A 26,181-nucleotide genomic window follows, 5' to 3' on the forward strand; every position below is an offset into this window, starting at 1 on the left:
CTTCAAGTAGTATCTCAGGGGTACAAGCTGGAATTCGAGGCGTCTCCCCCCCGCCGTTTCCTCAAATCTGCCTTGCCGACAACTCCCCCAGGCAGGGAGGCTGTGCTAGAGGCAATTCACAAGCTGTATTCCCAGCAGGTGATAGTCAAGGTGCCCCTACTTCAACAAGGACGGGGTTACTAATCCACACTGTTTGTGGTACCGAAACCGGACGGTTCGGTGAGACCCGTTTTAAATTTGAAATCCTTGAACACATACATTAAAAAATTCAAGTTCAAGATGGAATCGCTCAGGGCGGTTATTGCAAGCCTGGAGGAGGGGGATTACATGGTATCCCTGGACATCAAGGATGCTTACCTACATGTCCCCATTTACCATCCTCACCAGGAGTACCTCAGATTTGTGGTACAGGATTGCCATTACCAATTCCAAACACTGCCGTTTGGACTGTCCACGGCACCGAGGGTCTTTACCAAGGTAATGGCAGAAATGATGATGCTCTTTCGAAAAAAGGGAGTTTTAATTATCCCGTACTTGGACGATCTCCTTATAAAGGCGAGGTCCAAGGAGCAGTTGTTGGTCGGAGTAGCACTGTCTCGGGAAGTGCTACAACAGCACGGATGGATTCTATATTCCAAAGTCACAGCTGGTTCCTACCACACGCCTACTGTTCCTGGGGATGGTTCTGGACACAGAACAGAAAAAAGTGTTTCTCCCGCAGGAAAAAGCCAAAGAGCTGTCATCTCTAGTCAGAGACCTCCTGAAACCAAAACAGGTATCGGTGCATCACTGCACACGAGTCCTGGGAAAAATGGTAGCTTCTTACGAAGCAAAATTCCATTCGGCAGGTTCCATACAAGAACCTTTTAGTGGGACCTCTTGGACAAGTGGTCGGGATCGCATCTTCAGATGCATCGGCTGATACCCTGGTCCTTGGAGACAGGGTTATCTCTACTGTGGTGGCTGCAGAGTGCTCATCTTCAAGAGGGCCGCAGATTCGGCATACAGGACTGGGTCCTGGTAACCACGGATGCCAGCCTTCGAGGCTGGGGGGCAGTCACACAGGGAAGAAATTTCCAAGGACTTTGGTCAAGTCAGGAGTCGTCCCTACACATAAATATTCTGGAACTGAGGGCCATTTACAATGCCCTAAGTCTGGCAAGGCCTCTGCTTCAAAACCAGCCGGTACTGATCCAATCAGACAACATCACGGCAGTCGCCCATGTAAACCAACAGGGCGGCACAAGAAGCAGGATGGCGATGGCAGAAGCCACAAGGATTCTCCGATGGGCGGAAAATCACGTCTTAGCACTGTCAGCAGTGTTCATTCCGGGAGTGGACAACTGGGAAGCAGACTTCCTCAGCAGACACGACCGACACCCGGGAGAGTGGGGACTTCATCCAGAAGTCTTCCAACTGTTGGTAAACCGTTGGGAAAGGCCACAGGTGGACATGATGGCGTCCCGCCTAAACAAAAAACTAGATATTGCGCCAGGTCAAGGGACCCTCAGGCAATAGCTGTGGACGCTCTAGTGACACCGTGGGTGTACCAGTCGGTTTATGTATTCCCTCCTCTGCCTCTCATACCAAAGGTACTGAGAATAATAAGAAGGCGAGGAGTAAGAACGATACTCGTGGTTCCGGATTGGCCAAGAAGAGCTTGGTACCCGGAACTTCAAGAAATGTTATCAGAGGACCCATGGCCTCTACCGCTCAGACAGGATCTGCTACAGCAGGGGCCCTGTCTGTTCCAAGACTTACCGCGGCTGCGTTTGACGGCATGGCGGTTGAATTCCGGATCCTAAAGACCTGAAGTTCAGACTTTTTTGTTTGTTTTTTGTGCCTCCTGTGGCACCTTGGGATCTCAATGTGGTGTTGAGTTTCCTAAAATCACATTGGTTTGAACCACTTAAAACCGTGGATCTCAAATATCTCACGTGGAAAGTGGTCATGTTATTGGCTTCGGCCAGGCGTGTGTCAGAATTGGCGGCTTTGTCATGTAAAAGCCCTTATCTGATTTTCCATATGGATAGGGCAGAATTGAGGACTCGTCCCCAATTTCTCCCTAAGGTGGTATCAGCTTTTCACTTGAACCAACCTATTGTGGTGCCTGCGGCTACTAAGGACTTGGAGGATTCCAAGTTACTGGACGTAGTCAGGGCCTTGAAAATGTATGTTTCCAGGACGGCTGGAGTCAGGAAAACTGACTCGCTTTTTATCCTGTATGCACCCAACAAAATAGGTGCTCCTGCTTCTAAGCAGACTATTGCTCGCTGGATTTGTAGCACAATTCAGCTGGCGCATTCTGCAGCTGGATTGCCGCATCCTAAATCAGTAAAAGCCCATTCCACGAGGAAGGTGGGCTCATCTTGGGCGGCTGCCCGAGGGGTCTCGGCTTTACAACTTTGCCGAGCTGCTACTTGGTCAGGGGCAAACACGTTTGCTAAATTCTACAAATTTGATGCCCTGGCTGAGGAGGACCTTGAGTTCTCTCATTCGGTGCTGCAGAGTCATCCGCACTCTCCCGCCCGTTTGGGAGCTTTGGTATAATCCCCATGGTCCTTACGGAGTCCCCAGCATCCACTAGGACGTCAGAGAAAATAAGAATTTACTCACCGGTAATTCTATTTCTCGTAGTCCGTAGTGGATGCTGGGCGCCCATCCCAAGTGCGGATTGTCTGCAATACTTGTATATAGTTATTGCCTAACTAAAGGGTTATTGTTGAGCCATCTGTTGAGAGGCTCAGTTGTATTTCATACTGTTAACTGGGTTAAATATCACGAGTTATACGGTGTGGCTGGTATGAGTCTTACCCGGGATTCAAAAATCCTTCCTTATTGTGTCAGCTCTTCCGGGCACAGTATCCTAACTGAGGTCTGGAGGAGGGGCATAGAGGGAGGAGCCAGTGCACACCAGGTAGTACCAAATCTTTCTTTTAGTGTGCCCAGTCTCCTGCGGAGCCGTCTATTCCCCATGGTCCTTACGGAGTCCCCAGCATCCACTACGGACTACGAGAAATAGAATTACCGGTGAGTAAATTCTTATTTTCTGGACACTGTTCCCCAGCCCTGAAGACTGGCATCTGTTGTCAGGATCTCCCAATCTGATATCCAAAAGGGTCTCCCCTTGTCTAGATGGGATGTTTGTAGCTTCCAGGCTAATTACTTTTTCTTGTACCGAAAGTACCATAGTCTGTTTCTTTATTGTCTGATGTACTCCATTCCATTTGGCAAAAATCAGACGCTGCAGAAGTCTTGAGTGGAATTGTGCATACTCCACCATGTCGAATGTTGACACCCTCAAACCCATCACTCGCATTTCTGCGTGAATGGATACCGTTAGACTATGTAACAAGTCCTGAATCCTTGACTGTACCTTGGATATCTTGTTCCGAGGTAAAAATACTCTCTGCAGACCTGAATCCAGTACAGCCCCCAAGTTAGTCATCCGTTGTGACGGAACCAGAGATGATTTTGCCCAATTTATGACCCATCCGTGCCTCTGCAGACATGTTATTGTCTGTTGGAGATGACACAGGAGCAATTCCTGTGTCTGTGCCAGGATTAAAAGGTCATCGAGGTATGGGAAAATTCTTATCCCCTGCTTGCGGAGATAAGCTGCCATAACCACCATAATCTTGGTAAATACTATGGGGGCTGTGGCTAACCCAAAGGGTAGAGTCTGGAACTGAAAATGCTGTTGGAGGATAGCGAACCTGAGATAACACTGATGGGACAGTGCTATAGGAACATGTAGGTAAGCACCCTGAATATCCAGGGATACCATATAATCCCCTGGTTCCATGGACAAAACTATATGGAGCGTAAAGTCTCCATGTGAAACCGCGGTACCCAAATGTATTTGTTTAGCATTTTGAGATTGAGAATGGGCCGAAATGACCCATTTGGCTTCTGAACCAAAAACAGGTTGGAGTAAAAAACCTGTCCTCGTTGTGCAAGGAGTACTGGAATGACCACTCCGGACTGAAGCAATTTCTTAACTGTGTCTTGCAAAGCCCTGGCCTTCGTCTCTACCCGAGACGGGCTGGTGCAAAAGAACCTTCCAGGAGGATGCTTCTTGAAGGGAAAAACAAAACCTAGAGATACCGCTTCCTGCACCCAGGCATCTGTTGTAGACTGCTGCCAGATCTGTGCAAACTGAAGAAGTCGGCCCCCTACCTTGGGATCCCCCAGGTGGAGGCCCGCACCATCAGGCTGATGGCTTGTCTTCTGGTTTGGAAGCCGGCTCTCTGGTAGCCCAATGCTTTTTTGACTTGCCAAACTTATTGTATTGGGGCTGCTTGCGATCACTTTTTCCCCTTTGCTTTTCCTTGAGACCGAAAAGCCTGGACCCTTAGGTTTGGAGATATATGTGAAAGGAAACTTGACCTTTTTGGAGTCTACTTGTGACTCCAGAATATCTGTCAGTTCTTTACCAAAAAGAATATTTCCAGAAAAAGGCAAAGATTCTAAAACCTTCTTGGATTCTGAATCGGCTTTCCACATACGTAACCAAACTGCTCTGCGAGCATCTATTGTTGAGGCTGATGCCCTAGAAGCAATAGTACCCATATCTAATGCTGCTTCTTCCAAGAATACTGCAGCCTGTTTAATATGAGCTATATGGGATTTTTGCTCTCTGGAAACTAATGAAAAATCCCCTTCCAATGCATCAGCCCAGGCAGCCACTGCCTTTGCCATCCAAGCTGAAGCCTTGACTGGCCTTATTACTGCTCCAGACAGAGAAAATGTTTTTTAGGAAACCATCCACTCTCTTATCCATGACATCATTTAATGATGTTGACGGCAAAGGCAAAATAGATTTTCGCACTAATCAAATCACATGTGTATCTACTTTAGGAGCCACCTCCCTTTTTAAACAATCCTCAGCTGGAAAAGGATAATTGGAATCCCATTTTTTGGGAATCCTATATTTTTTTATTGGGTGTAGCCCAAGCCTCTTCCATGATTTCAGTCAGCTGATCTGACCCTGGAAACTCAGTCTTAACTGTTGTGGGATGTTTAAACACAGGTGCCTTGGTTTTTAACACAGACTCTGCTGTATCTTCTAAGGATAGAATGGCTTTCATTGCTCTAATTAACTCCGCTATATCCACTGAGCTGAGACCTTCTTCCTCCTCTTCGTGTGCCGAAGTAGAGTAAATTGAGCTCTCATCTTCCGATGAATCCCCATGTGTAGCCTGTGAAGGTGAATGATTTACTTACCACCGGTTTATCAGATTGTTTCATTTGAGAAGCTGCTGGGGGAAATTATATACCATAGGTAGGCAGCTACATGTAAGGGTTAATAGTGTACCCCATTCTTGGTACAGAAGCTGTGGGAATTATCCGCTCAGCTATACTGGACAAGGTCTGTGCAAACATAGCCCAAGGTGGGTCCATCTGTACCTGACGACGTACAGGAATCTGCCTTGTATCCTGCTGAAAAGCAAAACAATTTGCACATAAACCATCCTGAACCAGATCCTGAGAGGATAATACAGTTCTGCAAGACAAGCATAATATGAGTGTTGGTATTGCTGTAAGTGTACCTTCGTCACCTTTGCCACTCTTAGACATGATAAATAATCAGCACTTTCAGAGTGTACTACACAGTTTGTGACTGTAATCACTTTAAACCTTCTAAAGTGATATACAATCTGACCCTACCCAAGCACCAGCATTGAGGATCAGGAAAAAACAACTGACAACATATAGTATAGTCCGCAATCACACTAGCAGTCAGTCACATGTTATATTTAGTCATATGAGCACATCATCAACTACAAACACATTTTTAAGTATGTAGGAGCACATATTACAGGATCCTGTTTAAACAGATCTAACCTATTCAGACGCAATGAGTCAGAAACCACAGTAAATGTAAACAGACTCGTATGCAGTAGGCACTTATCTAACTATTCGTACTAAAAAAAGTAGATAGAGATTGTTTGCTGTATAGCCCATACTCAGTAGAGAGGGATGCAGGGAGACTCACCTCGCTTCCAGGATCGATCAATACGTTAGCGAACGCTGAGTGGATCCAGACGCTACTAGTGTACACTGCCGCTCCATGAACCTATAGTGAACACAGACGCACCGGTCACACAGCCACCTAGGCTGCGACCGGGTCCCTTCCGTGGTAGCGCGCAGTGAACACAGAAGCACCGGTCACACAGCCGCCTATGCTGCGACCGATCTCCCTTGTGGTAGCATCTGGGACGGAAGCAAGGAAACAGTTCATGGCGGGAGACTCGGCGGAAACTGGTCATGAACCCGGGGGGAGGGGCGACCAGGAGAGCGTCTGACTCCTCCTGCTGACATCAACCCTAGGGATCGCGGCCTCATACTATTCCTGGCGCCTAAGATCCCTAAGGCCTAGCGCTGGTGCACCCGCAGTGGCAGCCGCATCAGCTACTGTTTGGTAGTCTCCTCCTAATACAGTGCGGCTGTGTCCGTATTCCATCTACTAAACGGAACCGATGCCTTACCTTCTCCCCGTGCTCCGGCCACAGCCTGGTAACGTCTGCTGGACCTGCTAGTATATCCGACACGGACGCCCGCCGAAACAGCACTGTACTCGTAGGTAAGCGTTGTCTTGACCCGGCGGAGAGTTGTTGGAGCGACTCTTTCTAAGCGTATAAGACGCTGTTTAGAAAGATCACTCAAAAAAACTAGTAAGACTATAAAAAATAACATAAAGCTTAGGGCTGCTAAAGAACCAGCAGCCCTCTGACCATGGTCCGGCTCCTGCCGCACCAAACTGATTTGCCTGAGCCAGTGGGCGGGGATATATGGACGGGCCTGTTGCATCCTGGGAGGCCAGAAAACTTTGATCATTTGGTGCCAATCAAACCTGTGGACCCTGCCAGAGAAAGCATATTTAAACTGGAAGGTGCGCAGAGTAGTGGCAGAAAACACTGTGTCTGGTTTTAACGTGGAATTAAAGCAATAAAAAAGTGTTGTCTTTTTTTGGTCTGGAACAATGTTGCAATGCAAGGTGAGCAATATATTTATTTTATATTCTGCGCAGAGTAAGTATTGGCTGCATTTGGATGTAGCCCACAAATGTTAAACGGCTTTATTTTTATACTGCAAATTGGATTCGAGTTTGGACACACCCCACCCACATCTAACTCTTTTTGCACATGGTACATCTGCCACACCTGCAGTACAGCATGGTTTTGCCCAGGTGCACTGTTACTTGCTTTTTTTGTGTGTGTTTTACGTCCTAATCAGAAACAGGCCCATTGTTCCCCATGGAAAAATCTCTTTGCTCACATTATAACTTAAACACTACATAAAAAAAATAAAATACAAAAACACGTGTCTGTGCTATTGCTTCCAGATTTAAGGGCAGCTTGATGCAGGTTTAATTAATTAAAATAAGTTTTAATATCCCAACTATGTAAATTGACATTTTGCCTTTGTTTTATTACAGCAAGTCACATTGACTCAGGGGTGAACGCACTGCTGATGTCTGCACAGTTGGCTGATTGTGTACTGCACGTGCGGCAGATTCGCACTGCGCATGTGTCGTGATAGTTTACAGACAGTGGTTGCTGGGAGCATTTGGGTACAGAGGGTTTATGGGAGGTAACAGTGGGCTGGCCTGTCGAGCGTGGGCATGTCACAAGTGTTTTGTGAGCGCCGCAGCCAGCAGCTGCATCTTTGGATGTAGTTTAACTGTCTCTGGTGTCTTTGTTCAGATAGACATTTTGTGCAGCATAGGGTTGCTCAGAAGTACAGTGGTGTGACCGATGTGCATCCGGTGCGTCATTGTATGCAAGTGGCATGTTAGACACACGGCCGGTGTGTGTCTCTGTACATATTATAGCTGTTTAGGCATTAGCATTATTTCTTTGTCCACCTCTGAATCAGGCCCATGCACTGGAATTGGGTGTTCATTTGCTGACTTTGTGCATTCAGTGACTGCTCACTTCTGCACCTCTTTTGGTTGTAGACGTCTGTTACATCAGTCTTTAAACCAAACAATGCATTTTAACAATAGTAATGATGATGGTGCGTGTCTTTAAAACAGTTTCTGTGTTGTGTCCGCTGCATACAAAATCCTCGTAAGCATGAGAATTCCCTTAACCATTTATTCATTGGTCGAGCCACCCTATATCCAGCCCGGATATATGACTGCCGCCATAACCACACTCCTGCGTGTGACTATTGATGAGTCTGGCTCATATATTGAATACATAAAATGACAAGTGTATCTGGGGAGCGCAAAAGGTGCGCTTTTTTTTTTTTTTTTTTTCATTTCGGAAAATGTACATACTTAGCATTTATGAAACCAACAGCAAACATGGTCTGTATGTTGCTAATGATGAATTATTAGAACAGAAAATGTGACTTACTGTTATGTATGTCATTTCTCATTACTGATTGCTGTTCCCTCACCTGATAACACAGGTACCCCAATTCAGAACTCCCTTAAGGATCTGTGGTCCATTCTGTCTTTCCTGAAACTGAAACCATTCACAGACAGAGAGTGGTGGAATCGTACAATTCAGAGACCAGTCACCATGGGCGATCAGGGAGGACTGCGGTAAGAAAGCTTTAACAGTATGTTTGTTCAAAGCCTCTCTAATCCCCACTATTTTAATGTTAATTCATGAAAGTTATGTTTATAACTTTCTACTGTAGCAGTGTAAATGAAATGTTTTTAACTAAACTTTATATTGTTATATTGTGAAATAATTTACTGTGTGTATTTGTGTGTGACTGTATATGTGTGTATGTATATGTGTGTGTGTGTGTGTGTGTGTGTGTATATTTCTGCTGCAGGGTACACTGGGCTCCACAGGGAATAACATCGGGGGGTGTAGAGTATGATCTTGATCCGAGGCACCAACAGGCTCAAAGCTTTGACCTTCTTCCCAAGATGCATAGCGCCGCCTCCTCTATAACCCCGCCTCCGTGCACAGGAGCTCAGTTTTGTAGTTGGTGCCATGCAGTAAGCAGGCATACAACAGGGGGGCAGCCCTGAGAAGAGCTTTTCTAAGTGAAAAATGAAGACTTCAAGGGCTGCAGCAGTGACTCTGTATGTATTAGATGTCAGTCTGACTTCTCCTGCTGCAGCTCCATCACCTTCCCCAGCGGCGCTGTATACTCGCACGCCCTGGTTGCCGTGTACTTACAGCGGAGGCTCCGGTTTGCTCCTCGTTAAGTCACACACCCGCCGAAGTTTTCCTGGATTGCGTGGCCGCACTCAGGGAGGAGGTAAGTGGGTCCCCTAGGCGGGTCCCGTTAAAATCGCGATCCGGCGCAGCCGGTGGGAGGCGGGCCGCGCGCGCTGGCGTGGACACTGTGGTCGGGCAGGGACTCCACTAAACCACCAGGGCAAGGGCACAGGTCGGTTTTGTTACCTCACAAAAAACGTTTTATTAACAGCCCATAGAACCATTGGTGAAGTCCAGCAGGGGGATAAGGCTTGTACCTGTAGTCCCTCCCTCAGCCCCAGGGCGCCATTTATAGTAATGTTCCCGCCTTGGAGCTGCATATCTCTCTCTCCCTCACTTCCAGTCAGTGTTTGGGCGCCATTACACAGAGCAGCACTGTTCCTGGGACTGTTTGGGCAAATCCTCCTTTGTAAAGCCGCCTGCATGTCAGCGCTGTGCATTTTACAAGACACTGAAGTATTCTACATGTCTGTTGATAGTGTTAGTTAAGAAACTGTGCATTTTGTCAGGATTATATAGTACAAGTACCCTGTGATATACATCCAGTCTTTACTGTGCATTGATATATCTACTAAATATATAGCCATACTGAGTATTACTTTGTATTGCTAGTCCAGTGCAGTTTTATTGCATGTCATAATTTCTGCATTGCACATTGTGACTATATGTGTGTGCATGTAGCTGATGTGTGACCTCCATTTCGTGTCTCTCACTCAGATTGCTATCCCTATAGTCTATAACCTGAGGGGGCTATGTGCGTCAGGTTTATCATTTAATATAGGTAGTTCACAGGATATACTTATTGGGTATTCTTCTCTGTGAATTTCAGTCACATATACCTCTTGAATTCCCTGTTTGTGCTAATACACTGCACAGGGGGTTCTTGTCAGGTATTGTGCTGCTGATATTGTACTGGGTTGCCCTGCATTGAGCGTTCGGATATGTCAGCTACAAAGGGCAACGGAGCTGGGGCTGATCCCACATTGCGTGGTGGTGACGCTGCAGACACATTTGAGGAAAACATAGCGGCTGAGGGTTCAGGTTCTGGGGCTTCCTTACCCCCCCCCACCCTTCCAGTGGGATCGTAGCAACGGGGGTTCAAAATGACCCGCTTTGGGCTACCTTCTCCACACTATTGAATACGCTGGTATCTAGACTATCGCCCCGTATGGGACCTCCTGTGCCGGTACAACCGCTTATCATCCCCGCGGGTAACCCGCCATGGGCAAATCAACTGTCTGCTCAGTTACAGCAATTGAACCAATCACTGACTACTCAGAAGTCTAACCCTCGCCCGCCTAAGACCAAGGGGTCCTCTAAGCGGGCCATTACTTCCTCACAATCCACCAACGTCCCAGACACCTCGTCTGATGAGGATTGCGTATATACTGACCCCACAGATTCTGACCCTGATGCTTCTGATGGGAAGTCTGTCTCACAGGTGGATGTTCCTGACTTGCTGGAGGCTATCAGGCTTATTCTTTAAATTACTGATGACCCGGAGCCTGATACTGCCCCTAAGAAACCGGAAAGGTTTAAACGTCAGAAAGTGGTTAAACAAGTTTTACCTCATTCTGACTGTTTAGTTGACATACGTCAGGAGTCCTGGGAAAATCCAGGAAAGAAATTCACGCCTCACAAGAAGATGCTGGCTCGCTATCCCCTCGCTGCGGAGTTCAGTAAAAATTGCGAAAAGGTGTTATCCTCAGCTCTGCCAGTAACTACCGCCACGTCTCTGAAAGAACCGACGGATAAGCGAGTGGAGGGTTGTTTAAAGGCGATTTATACCCTAGCAGGTGCTGCGCATCAGCCCACCATTGCAGCGACTTGGGCTGCAGAGGCTATTGAAGCGTGAGCTCAGGAGTTGGAAGCGGAGATGTCTTCCAACGCTTCTGATCATGGTAGACAATGTCTATCGTATATTGTCACAGCTTCTCATTACATTAAGAAGGCGGCTTCTGATGCCGGTATTCTGGCGGTCAAGGCTTCTACTACGTCCCTACTGGCTCGCCGGATTCTATGGTTGCGGTCCTGGTCCATGGATCTGGACTCTAAGAAAACCCTGGAGGTACTCCCTTTTTTAGGGAAACATTCTTTTCGGAGAAGACCTCAACAAGATAGTGGCTGACAAGGCTTCTGCTAAAACAGCTTGTCTAACTAGTACTGCTCCTTCAGTACCGATGGGTAAGAGTACTTTTCGCTCCTTTCATCTTTCAGGGAAAGCAAAGGGTCAGGCGTACCCGAAACAGGCTCGCACTTCCATACCCAACAAGCCCAAACAGGCCTGGGCTGCCCATCAGCCTGCTTACAAGACTGACAAGCCTGCTGCATGACAGGGCGGGCCTCCCTCTGGGGGATCCCAGGGTGGGGGGGCCGACTTCTAGGGTATACCCAGGAATGGTTGAAGACCACTTCCGATGCCTGGGTATGGGATGTTGAGGTTACGCCGTATCCTTCAAAAATTGCCCCCCTTATCGATTTTGCCTGACAGACGGCCCTTCGGATCAGGTGAAGGCAAAAACTCTTCATTTGGTGGTACAGTCCCTCCTGGACACAGGAGTGGTAGTACAGGTACCTCTGGCTCAGAGAGGCAAGGGGTACTATTCACCGCTGTTCCTAGTCCCGAAACCGAATGGGTCCTCTCGGCACATTCTCAACCTCAAGTCCTTGAACAAATTTGTGAGGGTCTCCAAGTTTCGTATGGAAACTCTTCGCTCTATTGTTCTGGCCTTGGAACCTGGGGATTATATGGTCTCCCTGGACATACAAGATGCTTACCTGCATGTTCCCATTGCAATGTCACATCAGCAGTACCTGAGGTTTGCAGTTGGCAACCTCCATTACCAATTTTGGTCGTTACCTTTTGGTTTGACCACGGCTCTGCGAGTCTTCACCAAGGTCATGGCGGTAATGACGGCTGTACTCCGTCGTCAAGGGGTCAGGATCCTGCCGTATCTGGATGACTTATTGATCCTGGCAAATTCCCCAGAAATTCTCCTACGCCATCTAGATCTGACTGTCCAGTTTCTGCAAGCCCACGGGTGGTTCATCAACTGGAAGAAATCTTCCCTGGTCCCTGCGCAGAGCATGGTGCAACTGGGAGCGTTATTGGACAATCACAACCAGCGGTGGTTGTTGTCTCAGGAGAAGGTCCTGAAGCTTCAGGACAGGATTCAATGCTTCCTATCTCGTCCGCAAGTGTCGATACATTTGGCGATGCAAGTGCTAGGTCTCATTGTGCCGACTTTCGACATGGTGGAGTACGCTCAATTCCATTCACGCCCTCTGCAGAAACTGATTCTTGCCAAATGGGATGGCCTGCCTCACCGGATCAGGTCTCACATGATCTCCTTGTCTCCGGATGTCCGTTTGTCACTGAGCTGGTGGCTTCAGGACGGACGTTTGAGCAGGGGGTCGTCCCTTCTGGATCTCCAACTGGGTCCTTCTAACGTCCGATGCCGCCCGCACTTCCAGAATGTTGACCGGAAGGAGAGACTCCTCCTTGGTTCACGACCCGGAAGGGAGTGTTGCTCCAACACTACGCCCCAGACTCAGGATTCGATGCTTCCTATTTCGTCCGCAAGTGTCGATTCATTCGTCAATGCAAGTGCTAGGTCTCATGGTGTCGGCTTTCGACATGGTGGAGTATGCTCAATTCCATTCTCGCCCCCTGCAGAAGTTGATACTGTCCAAGTGGGACGGCCTGCCTCACCGGATCAGATCTCACATGATCTCCTTGTCTCCGGAGGTCCACCTGTCACTGAGCTGGTGGCTTCAGGACCAACGATTGAGCCCTTCTGGATATCCAACTGGGTCCTGCTGACGACGGATGCCAGTCTGAGAGGTTAGGGCGCGGTGTTGGAACAACACTCTCTCTGGGGTCGGTGGACCGAGGAGGAGTCACTACTCCTGATAAACATTCTGGAATTGCGGGCAGTGTTCAATGCGTTGACAATGGCCCAGCATCTGAGACAGAACAGACCTGTTCAAGTACAATCGGACAACGCCACTACGGTGGCATACATCAATCATCAAGGCGGCACTCGAAGCTGCATGGCAATGAGGGAAGTATCACGGATTCTTCAATGGGCAGAACGCCATCTGCCGGCCATATCAGCTGTGTTCATTCCGGGCGTTCTGAACTGGTAAGCGGACTATCTCAGTCGTTAGGACGTACATGCCGGAGAGTGGAGCCTCCGTCCGGAGGCTCCACTCTCCAGACACGTGGGGCCTTCCAGATGTGGATCTGATGGCGTCTCGAGACAATCACAAGATTCCGGTCTTCGGAGCAAGGACAAGGGATCCTCAAGCTGCGTTCGTGGACGCTCTGGCAATTCCATGGAACTTTCAGCTGCCGTATGTGTTCCCTCCGGTGTCACTCCTGCTCAGAGTAATACGGAAATTCAAGCAAGAAGGAGGAACCCTACTTTTGGTCGCTCTAGTGTGGACCAGGCAGCACTGGTTCTCCAATCTACAGGGCCTCTCGTTGGATCGTCCCCTTCTACTTCCACAACGACCAGACCTCCTCGTTCAGGGCCCTTGTGTTTATCAGGATTTAGCCCGTCTGGCTTTGATGGCATGGCTCTTGAAGCTTCCATCCTAAGGGCCAAGGGTTTTTCTGAGGCGGTCGTTCAAACTATGTTGAAGGCTCGTAAGCCGGCTTCTGCTCGGATCTACCATAGGGTCTGGAATGCATACTTTACTTGGTGTGCGTCTCACAATCATGAATGTTTTCAAGTTTAGTACGGCCAAACTATTGGCCTTTCTACAACAGGGCCTGGACTTAGGCCTGCGTCTGGCCTCCCTCAAGGTTCATATCTCTGACTTGTCGGTTTGGTTTCAGAGAAAGATTGCTACCCTACCTGATGTCGATACATTCACTCAGGGTGTGTTGCGGGTTCAGCCTCCTTATGTGCCACCTGTGGCCCCTTGGGATCTGTCGGTGGTTTTGGAGGCCTTACAAGAGTTTCCATTTGAGCCTCCTGCCTCTGCTGACCTTAAGTGGCTTTCCCTTAAGGTGCTATTCTTGCTGGCTATTGCTTCTGCCAGAACGGTCTCGGACTTGGGTGCCTTATCCTGTAAGTCTCCCCATTTAATTTTTCACCGTGACCGGACGGTTCTTAGAACACGGCCGGATTATTTACCCAAGGTGGTGTCTTCATTCCACCTTAACCAGGAGATTGTGGTTCCGGCCTATAATTCTCCTGAGTTGTCTACCAAAGAGTGGTCTTTGGATGTAGTACAGGCTCTCCGTATCTATGTGAAGAGAACATCCTCCATTAGGAAATCTGATTCTCTTTTTGTGTTTGGTTTTCATAAACAGGGCTGGCCTGCTTCCAAGCAGACTCTGGCCAGATGGATTAGAATGGTGATTGCACATGCTTTTGTACAGGCTGGTTGTCCGGTTCCTGCTACCATCAAAGCCCATTCTACTCGGTCGGTTGCACCTTCTTGGGCGGCCCACCGTGGTGCGACCCTTGAACAATTGTGCAAGGCGGCTACGTGGTCCTCTGGGAACACGTTCATTAGGTTCTATGTATTCGATACTTCCGCCTCCCAGGATGCTTCCTTTGGACGCCGAGTTCTTGTGCCCGCTACAGTGCATCCCCTCCAATAAGGAACTGCTTTAGGACATCCCGATGTTATTCCTTGTGGAGCCCAGTATACCCCACAGCAGAAAACGAGATTTATGGTAAGAACTTACCGTTGTTAAATCTCTTTCTGCGAGGTACACTGGGCTCCACAAGGCGCCCACCCTGACGCTCTTAGCTTCTTTGGGTTGGTATGGCATAGCCGCTGACACCCACTCCTGTGGTGAGTGTGTGGTGTAATTGGATATGAGCGATTGTCGTCTCTGGTACCTGCTACTGCATTGGGCTGGTTAATGAAACTGAGCTCCTGTGCACGGAGGCGGGGTTATAGAGGAGGTGGCGCTGTGCATCTTGGGAACAGTAAAATCTTTGAGCCTGTTGGTGCCTCGGATCAAGACCCTACTCTACACCGATGTTATTCCTTGTGGAGCCCAGTGTACCTCGCAGAAAGATTTAACAGTAAGTTCTTACTATAAATCTCATTTTATATATATAATATTTCTCTTACGTCCTAGAGGATGCTGGGGACTCCGTAATGACCATGGGGGTATAGACGGGCTCCGCAGGAGATATGGGCACTATAAAGAAACTTTAGAATGGGTGTGCACTGGCTCCTCCCTCTATGCCCCTCCTCCAGACCTCAGTTAGTTCGTGTGCCCAGAGGAGACTGGCTGCATTACAGGGAGCTTTCCTGAGTTTCTCTGAAAAAAGAATTTTGTTAGGATTTTTTATTTTCAGGGAGTACTGCTGGCAACAGGCTCCCTGCATCATGGGACTGAGGAGAGAGAAGCAGACCTACTTAAGTGATAGGCTCTGCTTCTTAGGCTACTGGACACCATTAGCTCTAGAGGGAGTCGGAACGCAGGTCTCCCCTCGCCGTTCGTCCCAGAGCCACGCCGCCGTCCTCCTCACAGAGCCGGAAGAAAGAAGCCGGGTGAGTATAAGAAGAAAGAAGACTTCAAAAGCGGCAGAAGACTTCAGATCTTCTCTGAGGTAACGCGCAGCAGTAACGCTGCGCGCCATTGCTCCCACACACAACACACACTGCAGGCACGGATGGGTGCAGGGCGCAGGGGGGGGGCACCCTGGGCAGCAATATTACACCTCTAGGACTGGCTAGTACATATATAGGCTGCGGAGGCAGTATATATTAAAATCCCCCGCCAGTATTCCAAATTGAGCGGGACCAAAGCCCGCTGCTGGGGGGGCAGAGCTTGATCCCACAGCACTAACCAGCGCCATTTTCTCCACAGAGCACTGCAGAGAAGCTGGCTCCCCGGACTCTCCCCTGCTTAACACGGTGACACAGGGCAGAAAAGAGGGGGGGGGAGGGGGGCATTTGTAAGGCGCAGTGAGTGTATTATATACAGATAATTATATATAAAAGCGCTATTTATCTGGGAATTTTGTTTCCAGTGTGAGTTGGCGCTGGGTGTGTGCTGGCATACTCTCTCTCTGTCTCTCCAAAGGGCCTTATTGGGGAACTGTCTCCATATAATTATATCCCTGTGTGTGGGGGGGTGTCGGTACAAGTGTGTCGGCATGTCTGAAGCGGAAGGCTCATCTAAGGAGGAGGTGGGGCAGATGATTGTGGTGTCTCCGTCGGCAACGCCGACACCTGATTGGACATGTGGAATGTTTTAAATGCAAATGTGACTTTATTACATAAAAGGATGGACAAAGCAGAGTCCAGGGAAAAAGCAGGGAGTCAATCCATGGCTTTATCTGTGTCACAGGGCCTTTCAGGGTCCCAAAAACGTCCTCTATCCCAAATGGCAGACACTGATACCGACACGGATTCCGACTCCAGTGTCGACTACGATGATGCAAGGTTACACCCAAGGGTGGCCAAAAGTATTCATTATATGATTATTGCGATAAAAGATGTTTTGCATATCACAGATGACCCCTCTGTCCCTGACACGAGGGTGCACATGTTTAAGGAAAAGAAACCTGAGGTAACTTTCCCCCCATCTCATGAGCTAAACGAGTTATTTGAAAAAGCTTGGGAAACTCCAGATAAAAAACTGCAGATTCCCAGGAGGATTCTTATGGCGTATCCTTTTCCTGCACAGGACAGGGTACGGTGGGAATCCTCGCCCAGGGTGGACAAGGCTTTAACGCGCTTGTCCAAGAAGGTGGCGCTACCGTCTCCAGACACGGCAGCCCTCAAGGATCCTGCTGATCGCAGACAGGAAACTACCTTAAAATCTATTTATACACATACGGGTGCTTTACTCAGGCCGGCAATAGCATCGGCATGGGTTTGTAGCGCAGTTGCAGCTTGGACAGATACCTTGTCAGCTGACATTGATACCCTAGATAGGGATACCATTTTATTGACCTTAGGTCACATTAAAGATGCAGTCTTATATATGAGAGACGCTCAGAGAGACGTTGGGCTGCTAGGTTCGAGAGCCAACGCCATGGCGATTTTGGCTAGGCGAGCCCTGTGGACCCGCCAATGGACAGGTGATGCCGACTCAAAGAGGCATATGGAGGTTTTACCTTACAAGGGTGAGGTTTTATTTGGGGAAGTCTCGCGGACCTGGTTTCCACAGCTACCGCAGGTAAATCTACTTTTTTGCCTTTTGTTCCCCCACAGCAAAAGAAAACTCCACAATATCAGATGCAGTCCTTTCGGTCGCATAAGTCCAGCAGAGGTCGGGGCTCATCCTTCCTCGCCAGAGGTAAGGGTAGAGGGAAAAGAACGCCTGCTACAGCTAGTTCCCAGGAGCAGAAGTCCTCCCCTTCTTCCACTAAATCCACCGCATGACGCTGGGGCTCCACTGAGGGAGTCCGCACCGGTGGGGGCACGTCTTCGACTCTTCAGCCACGTCTCGATTCTGTCAGACGTGGATCATTGGGCGCTGGAAATTGTGTCCCAAGGCTACAAACTGGAATTCAAAGAGGTGCCTCCTCGCTGATTTTTCAAGTCGGCCTTGCCAGCTGCTCCCCCAGAGAGGGAAATAGTGTTAGCTGCAATTCAAAAGCTGTGTCAACAGCAAGTGATTATCAAGTTTCCCCTAGTCCAACAGGGGAAAGGGTACTATTCAACCCTGTTCGTGGTCCCGAAACCGGATGGCTCGGTCAGACCCATTTATAAATCTAAAATCCCTAAACCTGTACTTGAAAAAGTTCAAATTCAAGATGGAATCGCTCCGGGCAGTGATCTCCAGCCTGGAAAGGGGTGATTTTATGGTGTCACTAGACATAAAGGATGCATACCTTCATGTCCCCATATATCCTCCTCATCAGGAGTACCTGAGATTCGCTGTACAGGACTGTCATTACCAGTTTCAGACGTTGCCGTTTGGGCTTTCCACGGCTTGAGGATTTTCACCATGGTGATGGCGGAGATGATGGTGCTCCTGCGCAGGCAGGGAGTCACAATTATCCCGTACTTGGACGATCTCATGATAAAAGCGAGATCGAGAGATCAATTGCTGAAAAGCGGGTCACTCTCCCTGAGAGTGCCACAACAGCACGGTTGGATTCTAAATCTACCAAAGTCTCAATTGATTCCAACGACTCGTCTATCATTCCTAGGCATGATTCTGGACACGGAACAGAAGAGGGTTTTTCTCCCAAAGGAAAAAGCCCAGGACCTCCAGAACATGGTCAGAGACCTGCTAAAACCGAAAAGAGTGTCTGTTCATCAATGCACTCGAGTTCTGGGAAAAATGGTGGCAGCCTACGAGGCCATCCCCTTCGGCAGGTTCCATGCGAGGACTTTTCAGTGGGACCTTCTGGACAAGTGGTCCGGGTCCCATCTACAAATACATCAGAAGATAAGCCTGTCCCCCAGGGCCAGGGTGTCTCTCCTGTGGTGGCTGCAGAGTGCTCACCTTCTAGAGGGTCGCAGGTTCGGCATTCAAGACTGGGTTCTGATAACCACGGACGCGAGCCACCGAGGATGGGGAGCAGTCACACAAGGAAGGAATTTTCAGGGACTATGGTCAAGCCAGGAGGCTTGTCTACACATCAACGTACTGGAATTGAGGGCCATATACAACGGCCTACTACAAGCGGAGAATCTTCTTCGTGACCTACCAGTTCTGATTCATTCAGACAACATCACAGCCGTGGCTCATGTAAACCGCCAAGGCGGGACAAGGAGCAGAGTGGCAATGGCGGAAGCCACCAGGATTCTTCGCTGGGCGGAAAATCACGTAAGCGCTCTGTCAGCAGTCTTCATTCCGGGAGTGGACAACTGTGGAAAATGGTGGCGTCCTACGAGTTCCTCTCATCTCAAAAATATTGAGAATCCTAAGACGAAAAAGAGTGCAAACAATACTCATTGTTCCAGATTGGCCTCGAAGGGCCTGGTATTCAGATCTTCAGGAAATGCTCACAGAAGATATGTGGCCTCTTACTCTCAGAGAGGACCTGTTGCAGCAGGGGCCCTGCGTGTTCCAAGACTTACCGTGGTTACGTTTGACGGCATGGCGGTTGAACACCGAATCCTAGCTGGAAAAGGTATTCCGGAAGAAGTCATCCCTACTCTGATAAAGGCTAGGAAGGAGGTGACGGCGAAACATTATCACCGTATCTGGAGGAAGTATGTATCTTGGTGTGAAGCCATGAATGCTCCTACGGAAGATTTCCATCTTGGTCGTTTTCTCCACTTTCTATAGACAGGAGTGGATATGGGCCTGAAGTTAGGGCCGAAATCTGTACATTAATGGAGCCTATCTATTTTCTTTTAGAAGGAATTGGCTTCTCTTCCAGAAGTCCAGACTTTTGTAAAGGGAGTGCTGCACATCCAGCCTCCTTTTGTGCCCCCAGTGGCACCATGGGACCTTAACGTGGTGTTACGGTTCCTAAACTCTCACTGGTTTGAACCGCTTCAGACGGTTAAATTTAAATTTCTCACTTGGAAGGTGGTCATGTTGTTGGCCTTGGCAACAAACCAAGGTGGTTTCATCATTTCATATGAACCAACCTATTGTGGTGCCTGTGGCTACGGGTGACTACGGGTGTCCCTGGATGTAGTCAGGGCCTTAAAAATCTATGTAGCCAGGACGGCTCGGGTTAGGAAAACAGAGGCACTGTTTGTCCTGTATGCAGCCAACAAACTTGGCGCTCCTGCTTCAAAGCAGACTATTGCTCGCTGGATCTGTAACACGATTCAGCAGGCGCATTCTACGGCTGGATTGCCGTTACCAAATTCGGTAAAGGCCCATTCCACTAGGAAGGTGGACTCTTCTTGGGTGGCTGCCCGAGGCGTCTCGGCTTTACAGCTTTGCCGAGCAGCTACCTGGTCGGATTCAAACACTTTTGCAAAGTTCTATAAGTTTGATACCCTGGCTGATGAGGACCTTGCGTTTGCTCAGTCGGTGCTGCAGAGTCATCCGCACTCTCCCGCCCGGTCTGGAGCTTTGGTATAAACCCCATGGTCCTTACAGAGTCCCCAGCGTCCTCTAGGACGTAAGAGAAAATAAGATTTTAAACCTACCGTTAAATCTTTTTCTCCTAGTCCGTAGAGGATGCTGGGCGCCCGTCCCAGTGCGGACTATTTTCTGCAAGGCTTGTATTTAGTTATTGCTTGCATAAGGGTTATATTACAGTTGAAATCAGTCTTTGTCTGATACGGTTTTGTTCATACTGTTAACTGGTTGCGTATATTCCAGGTTATACGGTGTGGATGGTGTGGACTGGTATGAATCTTGCCTTTGGATTAACAAAAATCCTTTCCTCGTACTGTCAGTCTCCTCTGGGCATAGTTCTCTAACCGAGGTCTGGAGGAGGGGCATAGAGGGAGCAGCCAGTGCGCACCCATTCTAAAGTTTCTTTATAGTGCCCATGTCTCCTGCGGAGCCCGTCTATACCCCCATGGTCCTTATATATATATATATATATATATATATATATATATATATATATATATATATATATATAAAACCACAGCAGTCGCCACCCCAGAAAACGGGGTGCAATGTCTGAGGATAAGTGAGTTTGCTGTGGTGAGTGCTGAATTTTCTGTTTGTGTGTGTTTATAGATATATAGATAGATAGATATATATATATATATATATATATATATTTATATGTGTGTGTGTATATATATATATATATAATATAAATAATAAAAATCTGCACCCACATCCAGAGTAATTCATCAGTGGGGTGCTCCACTAGGGTAACAGCAACTGTACCAAAATTATAGAAATTCAAACCATTGAGGTCCCGAAGAGTGCCCTCTTCTATTAAGTATTTGAGTAATTGAGTGCTTAATTCACGTGCCAGACCTCCCAACAATTAGCGCTGTTTTTTTTTTATATATATATATATATATGTGTGTATATATAATATTGTTGCACTGTGTCTTTTTGGATACAGATTTGTGTTTAGTCACAAACACAAGAAGTTCCTGCAGCTATGAGATATAGAAAAAACCTTTTGGTGATATATATCATTTGTTATACTACAGGGTGATTCAAAAGTGGCCCTTTTGTTTCAAAAACTGTGCAGGAAATGTGAAAACTGAATACTTCAGTAAAGTATAGGTGAGGTGGGCTATCCTTAAGGATATGTACCGAACATGGGCGCCATCTTGAATTTAAGTCAGTTTTCCCATTTTCTGCACAGTTTTTCAAACAAAAGGGTGTACTGCGACTTTTGAATCATCCTGTATTAAGTATTAGCGCCTGATTTGAGTCAGTGTTGTGTATTCATACCATTGGTTGTAACTATGGCACATATCTTTCTTTTAGCCGATTGCAAGCACTTATTAAAAATGTCACTCTGAGGAGGACAAAAACATCCAGAGTGAAAGGGAAACCTGTGCTGGAATTACCGGAGCGTAAAGTTTATGTCCAACACATAGAGCTTTCTGCAGAAGAAAGACAGATCTATGAATCTATGAAGAATGAAGGAAAAGCGGTTATTGGCAGGTACAGTAAATCCATAAATTACAGCATGACTAGTGTAAGAAATACCAGGTAGGCGCTCAGTCCAATGATGCAACCAAAGAATACAAAAAAACACTGTTTATTACACACAAGAAAAATAAATACAATAAAAACCGTAATATAGACCAAAACATATACTAATAGGTATCTCTAATATAGATAATATACACAATGAGTGTGAACAAAGGTATCACTGATAAAATCAGTTTAAAAGGAAAACGCTGATCCTTATAAATAGGAGACTCTCAAGATAGTTTTGTCAGTCCCTTATGTTAGATTAGCAGCCCACAGTGTGACTGAGAATAAATCCTCCAGCTGATAAAATTTATACAAGAATATGTCCTGAACCAGGATGAACTCTATATGGTAATTGTCCATCCACTTTATCCCGCTGTATCGACAAAGTGAGTTTGCATTAATATATTTTTGATGGTAATTAGTACTCACTGCACCAATGTTGGATGTCCTTGCGACACAAAGGTGATATTGCAGACCCGCTCCGTATCACCCTTTGCACGGGTGAGTAGCTGTTAGCGGCGCGGTCTGTTGTGTGCTGTTCCCCGTCGTGCGGTACAATATGAATGCACAAAGCCGCTGTCTCGTACTCCCAGCACGGGTGAAGTTTGTATCAGCAGCACAGTGTCTGGACTTAACCGGAGTGGGGAGGAACAGATGGTGTAGTCTCTCCACGATGTTAATTTCAAATTTACCAGCAATTGGTGGACCATCAGCTGTTGGAGGTGGTATCTTCTTCTGTGGGCACTACAGGTATCAGCGCTCCCTCTCTCTGTGCCCTCAATGCGTTTCTCCGCACACCGGGGCGGCTTTATCAAGAGGCAGAGTATATTTCTCTGAGCAATACTTTCAGTCTTTTATATCCTGTCTTTGTAATTAGCATAGGCAGGTGTGTCTGTAATCTCAATTCAGGTGTGATCAGAGCCTTGCTCTCATATATCAGCAGATATTATGCTCAGAGTATCCATTTAAATGATCAATTGGTCTATAGTTTTATCATTTAAAAACTGTATTTATAAAACATTCTTAAAACTGATGCTTTAAATGCCATTCGGACAGAAATCAACTTTAGTATCATTCTAAACAAAGGAAAAACATTTTTTCAACACAACTCTGCATGCAACAGATAATATATCCTTCTGAAGGGAAATGGTGTCTAATTCCATAACCATACAAGCTATGTATCTATAAAGATGTCACATTGAATTTAATAAATTGCACATAGCTCCACTACATATTTTTAATACATTTTACAGTTTTATTTATTGTTTATTCTACATTATATAAACATGGTACTTTATATATCTACATATATACCCATTTATAAACCTCTATATATAAACGCATACATGCAGACATATTAAAATACAAGAAAACGGGAAAACAAAATAGAATATAATATATCTAAATAGACAATATGTGAGCAAGAAAATAATAATTTTTCTTATATATCTAAACACTGTCAGTGTCCTTTCTATCTCTCCTATACCAGAGAGACCCCCGCTGGATGCTCTGCATGACTGCGTCTCGTACCGCGACCAAACCCTGGTAAGGCATGCCACTAGCAGTATAGGGGCAATGCCACGTCCGATCGCAGTGATGGACGCCGTCCATGCAGCGCACCTCTATACGGATGCACACATTGACCTCGACATATAGAGATATGCAGATACAAGGGAGCTGGAATACTAACCAGGCAACTAGCCATAATGTATATATGGAAAGAGAAATAAGCCCTATGACTTCAGCTGAAGCCTGAAATGACCAAATAACAAGAGTAAACCAAAAATAATAAACATAAAGGAGGATAACAGAGCAACATAGATGTACTATGAATTTAAGATCTATCGTCTCATTTAATCCTTGTGTCTTTAGAGTTTGTAGTCTCAAAATCCATGCGGCCTCCTGCCGACACAATGTTCTAAAGCGATCTTCTCCCCTAGGAGTGACATTAATCTGTTCTATACCAACTAACTTAAGGCAAGCAGGGTTACTAGCATGTGATTCTACATAGTGACGTGAAACGCTATGGTTCATGTATCCATTAAGGATATTCCTCCTATGCTCCATGAACTGCAGCTTCAATGCCCTAGTAGTACGTCCTACGTAGTATAACTGACACGAGCAATATAATAAATATATGACAAAGTGCGTGCTACAATTAATAAATTATTGAATCTTATATTCTACTTTAGAGCAGGAAGAAGAGACTTGTTTGGTTTTATTAGCAACATGAGTACATGTTGTGCATCTAGTGTGATTGCATCTAAAATAACCCACGACTTTAGGACCAACTATTGTTTGCTGTCCAGTAGAATCAATGCTCTCACGTGATCTCTTAAAGAAGCTAGGTGCCAATATATTTCTAAGATTCCTAGCTTTCTTAAAAATAATGGTAGGATTTGCAGGAAGAGCGGTACTCAAGATCGGATCAGTGAACAGTAACTTATAGTTAAGTTAAATAATACCAGAAATTTTATTTACTTTTACATTAAATTTGGTTTTAAAAGCCAAATTATATTTATTAATTTTATGAGTTTTTTTATTTTTAGATTTTTCGATAAATTTATTAGATTTCAAAGAGTAATCTCGTATTGATGTATCCTCTATTCTTTCATTTTCATCCCTACTTTCTATAGCTTGTGATGCCTCTTTAGTCTTGAGGATATTCTCCCTGTCTAAAGTTTTGGAATAGGTAATTGCTTTATCCAATGTCTCCTCAGGATATTCCCGTTCTCTCAAGGAGGTAATAAGTTCCTCAACTTGTTCGGCAAATTTAGTCTAATGTACAATTACGTCTTATCCTAAATATTTGACTTTTGGGTACACTATTTAGCCAGCTCTTCTTATGATTGCTAGTGTATGGAATATAGCTACAAGTGTCAACGGGCTTTTTATAAGATGACACCGTAAGATTCTCCCCTACCGCCTCCACCGTAACGTCTAAAAAATTAATACATGAAGGATGGTGTGTGCAAGTGAAGGATAAACCATAATCATTGGTGTTTAAAAACTCAACAAACTTAGTAACTGTGGTGCTATCCCCTTTCCAAATAAAAAACAGGTCGTCGATATAGCGACAATAGAGGACCAGGTTCGCCGAGTATGGGCCCTCCCAAATAAGGGACTGTTCCAGGTCACCCATGTAGATGTTTCGCAAAACTCGGTGCAAACCTGGTCCCCATCACTGTACCGTGGACCTGTAGATAGCGACAGTGATCAAACAAAAAGTGATTGTGCGCGAGAATAAAATAAATGGAAGAAGTGATAAAACTGCGCTTAATCTCTGAGCCCATTCCGGCTTTGATGAGTGCAGAATCAACAGCTCGCACACCTTTAATGTGTATAATATTCGTGTACAATGCTTGTACATCACACGTAATAAATGTATATCCAGGGGACCATTTGTGGCCCTCCACAAGTTTGATAAACTCAGTAGTATCACGGATATGGGATCTCAGAGATGTGGCACAGGGTTGTAAAAAGTGATCAACATAATAGGATAAATTAGACATAAGACCCCCTATCCCAGAAATAATAGGTCGCCCTGGGGGTTCGTGCAGTGTTTTGTGGATTTTGGGGAGGTGATAATATATCGGGACGATAGGGTGGAGTGGGTAGAGGAAATTCAACTCCTCCTGAGTAATTACATTATTCATATGAGCAATTTCTAAAAGGCTTTTTAATTCCAGCTGATACTGATGGGAGGGGTCAGTGGTCAATACTTGATAAAATGTTTTATCTAACAATTGGCGTTTAGCCTCTTTTACGTAATCGCATGTATCTTTTATCACTATTCCCCGTCCCTTATCTGCCGGTTTAATAGTAAGTGAGGCATCATTAGCTAGTTCTTTAAGCACCTTACGTTCTTCACTATTTAAATTATAAAGACAAGGATGTGTTTTATTATCACACAATGGCCGAAAGTCATTTAAAGATTTGTTATAAAATGTTTCAATTGCACTTGTCTTGTGTTGTAGACGATAGAATTGAGATTTATTTTTAAATAAAGACCGTGGAGTATTATTTATTAGAGATGAGCGCCGGAAATTTTTCGGGTTTTGTGTTTTGGTTTTGGGTTCGGTTCCGCGGCCGTGTTTTGGGTTCGACCGCGTTTTGGCAAAACCTCACCGAATTTTTTTTGTCGGATTCGGGTGTGTTTTGGATTCGGGTGTTTTTTTCAAAAAACCCTAAAAAACAGCTTAAATCATAGAATTTGGGGGTCATTTTGATCCCAAAGTATTATTAACCTCAAAAACCATAATTTACACTCATTTTCAGTCTATTCTGAATACCTCACACCTCACAATATTATTTTTAGTCCTAAAATTTGCACCGAGGTCGCTGTGTGAGTAAGATAAGCGACCCTAGTGGCCGACACAAACACCGGGCCCATCTAGGAGTGGCACTACAGTGTCACGCAGGATGGCCCTTCCAAAAAACCCTCCCCAAACAGCACATGACGCAAAG

The 26,181-nt window shown here is 46.3% G+C and overlaps 1 protein-coding gene across 1 annotated transcript in view; it reads left to right on the top strand.

Moving 5' to 3' along the window:
- The window catches only part of HLTF (helicase like transcription factor), a 479,436-nt gene that overhangs the window by 383,508 nt on the left and 69,747 nt on the right, over positions 1–26,181 (top strand). The window contains exons 16-17 of the mRNA XM_063915956.1: positions 8,422–8,557; positions 21,499–21,678. Of these exons, the coding sequence (XP_063772026.1) occupies positions 8,422–8,557; positions 21,499–21,678 (316 nt within the window). The remainder of the gene's footprint in view (positions 1–8,421; positions 8,558–21,498; positions 21,679–26,181) is intronic.

The sequence above is a fragment of the Pseudophryne corroboree genome, chromosome 4 (genome assembly GCF_028390025.1).
Source record: "Pseudophryne corroboree isolate aPseCor3 chromosome 4, aPseCor3.hap2, whole genome shotgun sequence".
NCBI classification, from domain to species: Eukaryota; Metazoa; Chordata; class Amphibia; order Anura; family Myobatrachidae; genus Pseudophryne; species Pseudophryne corroboree.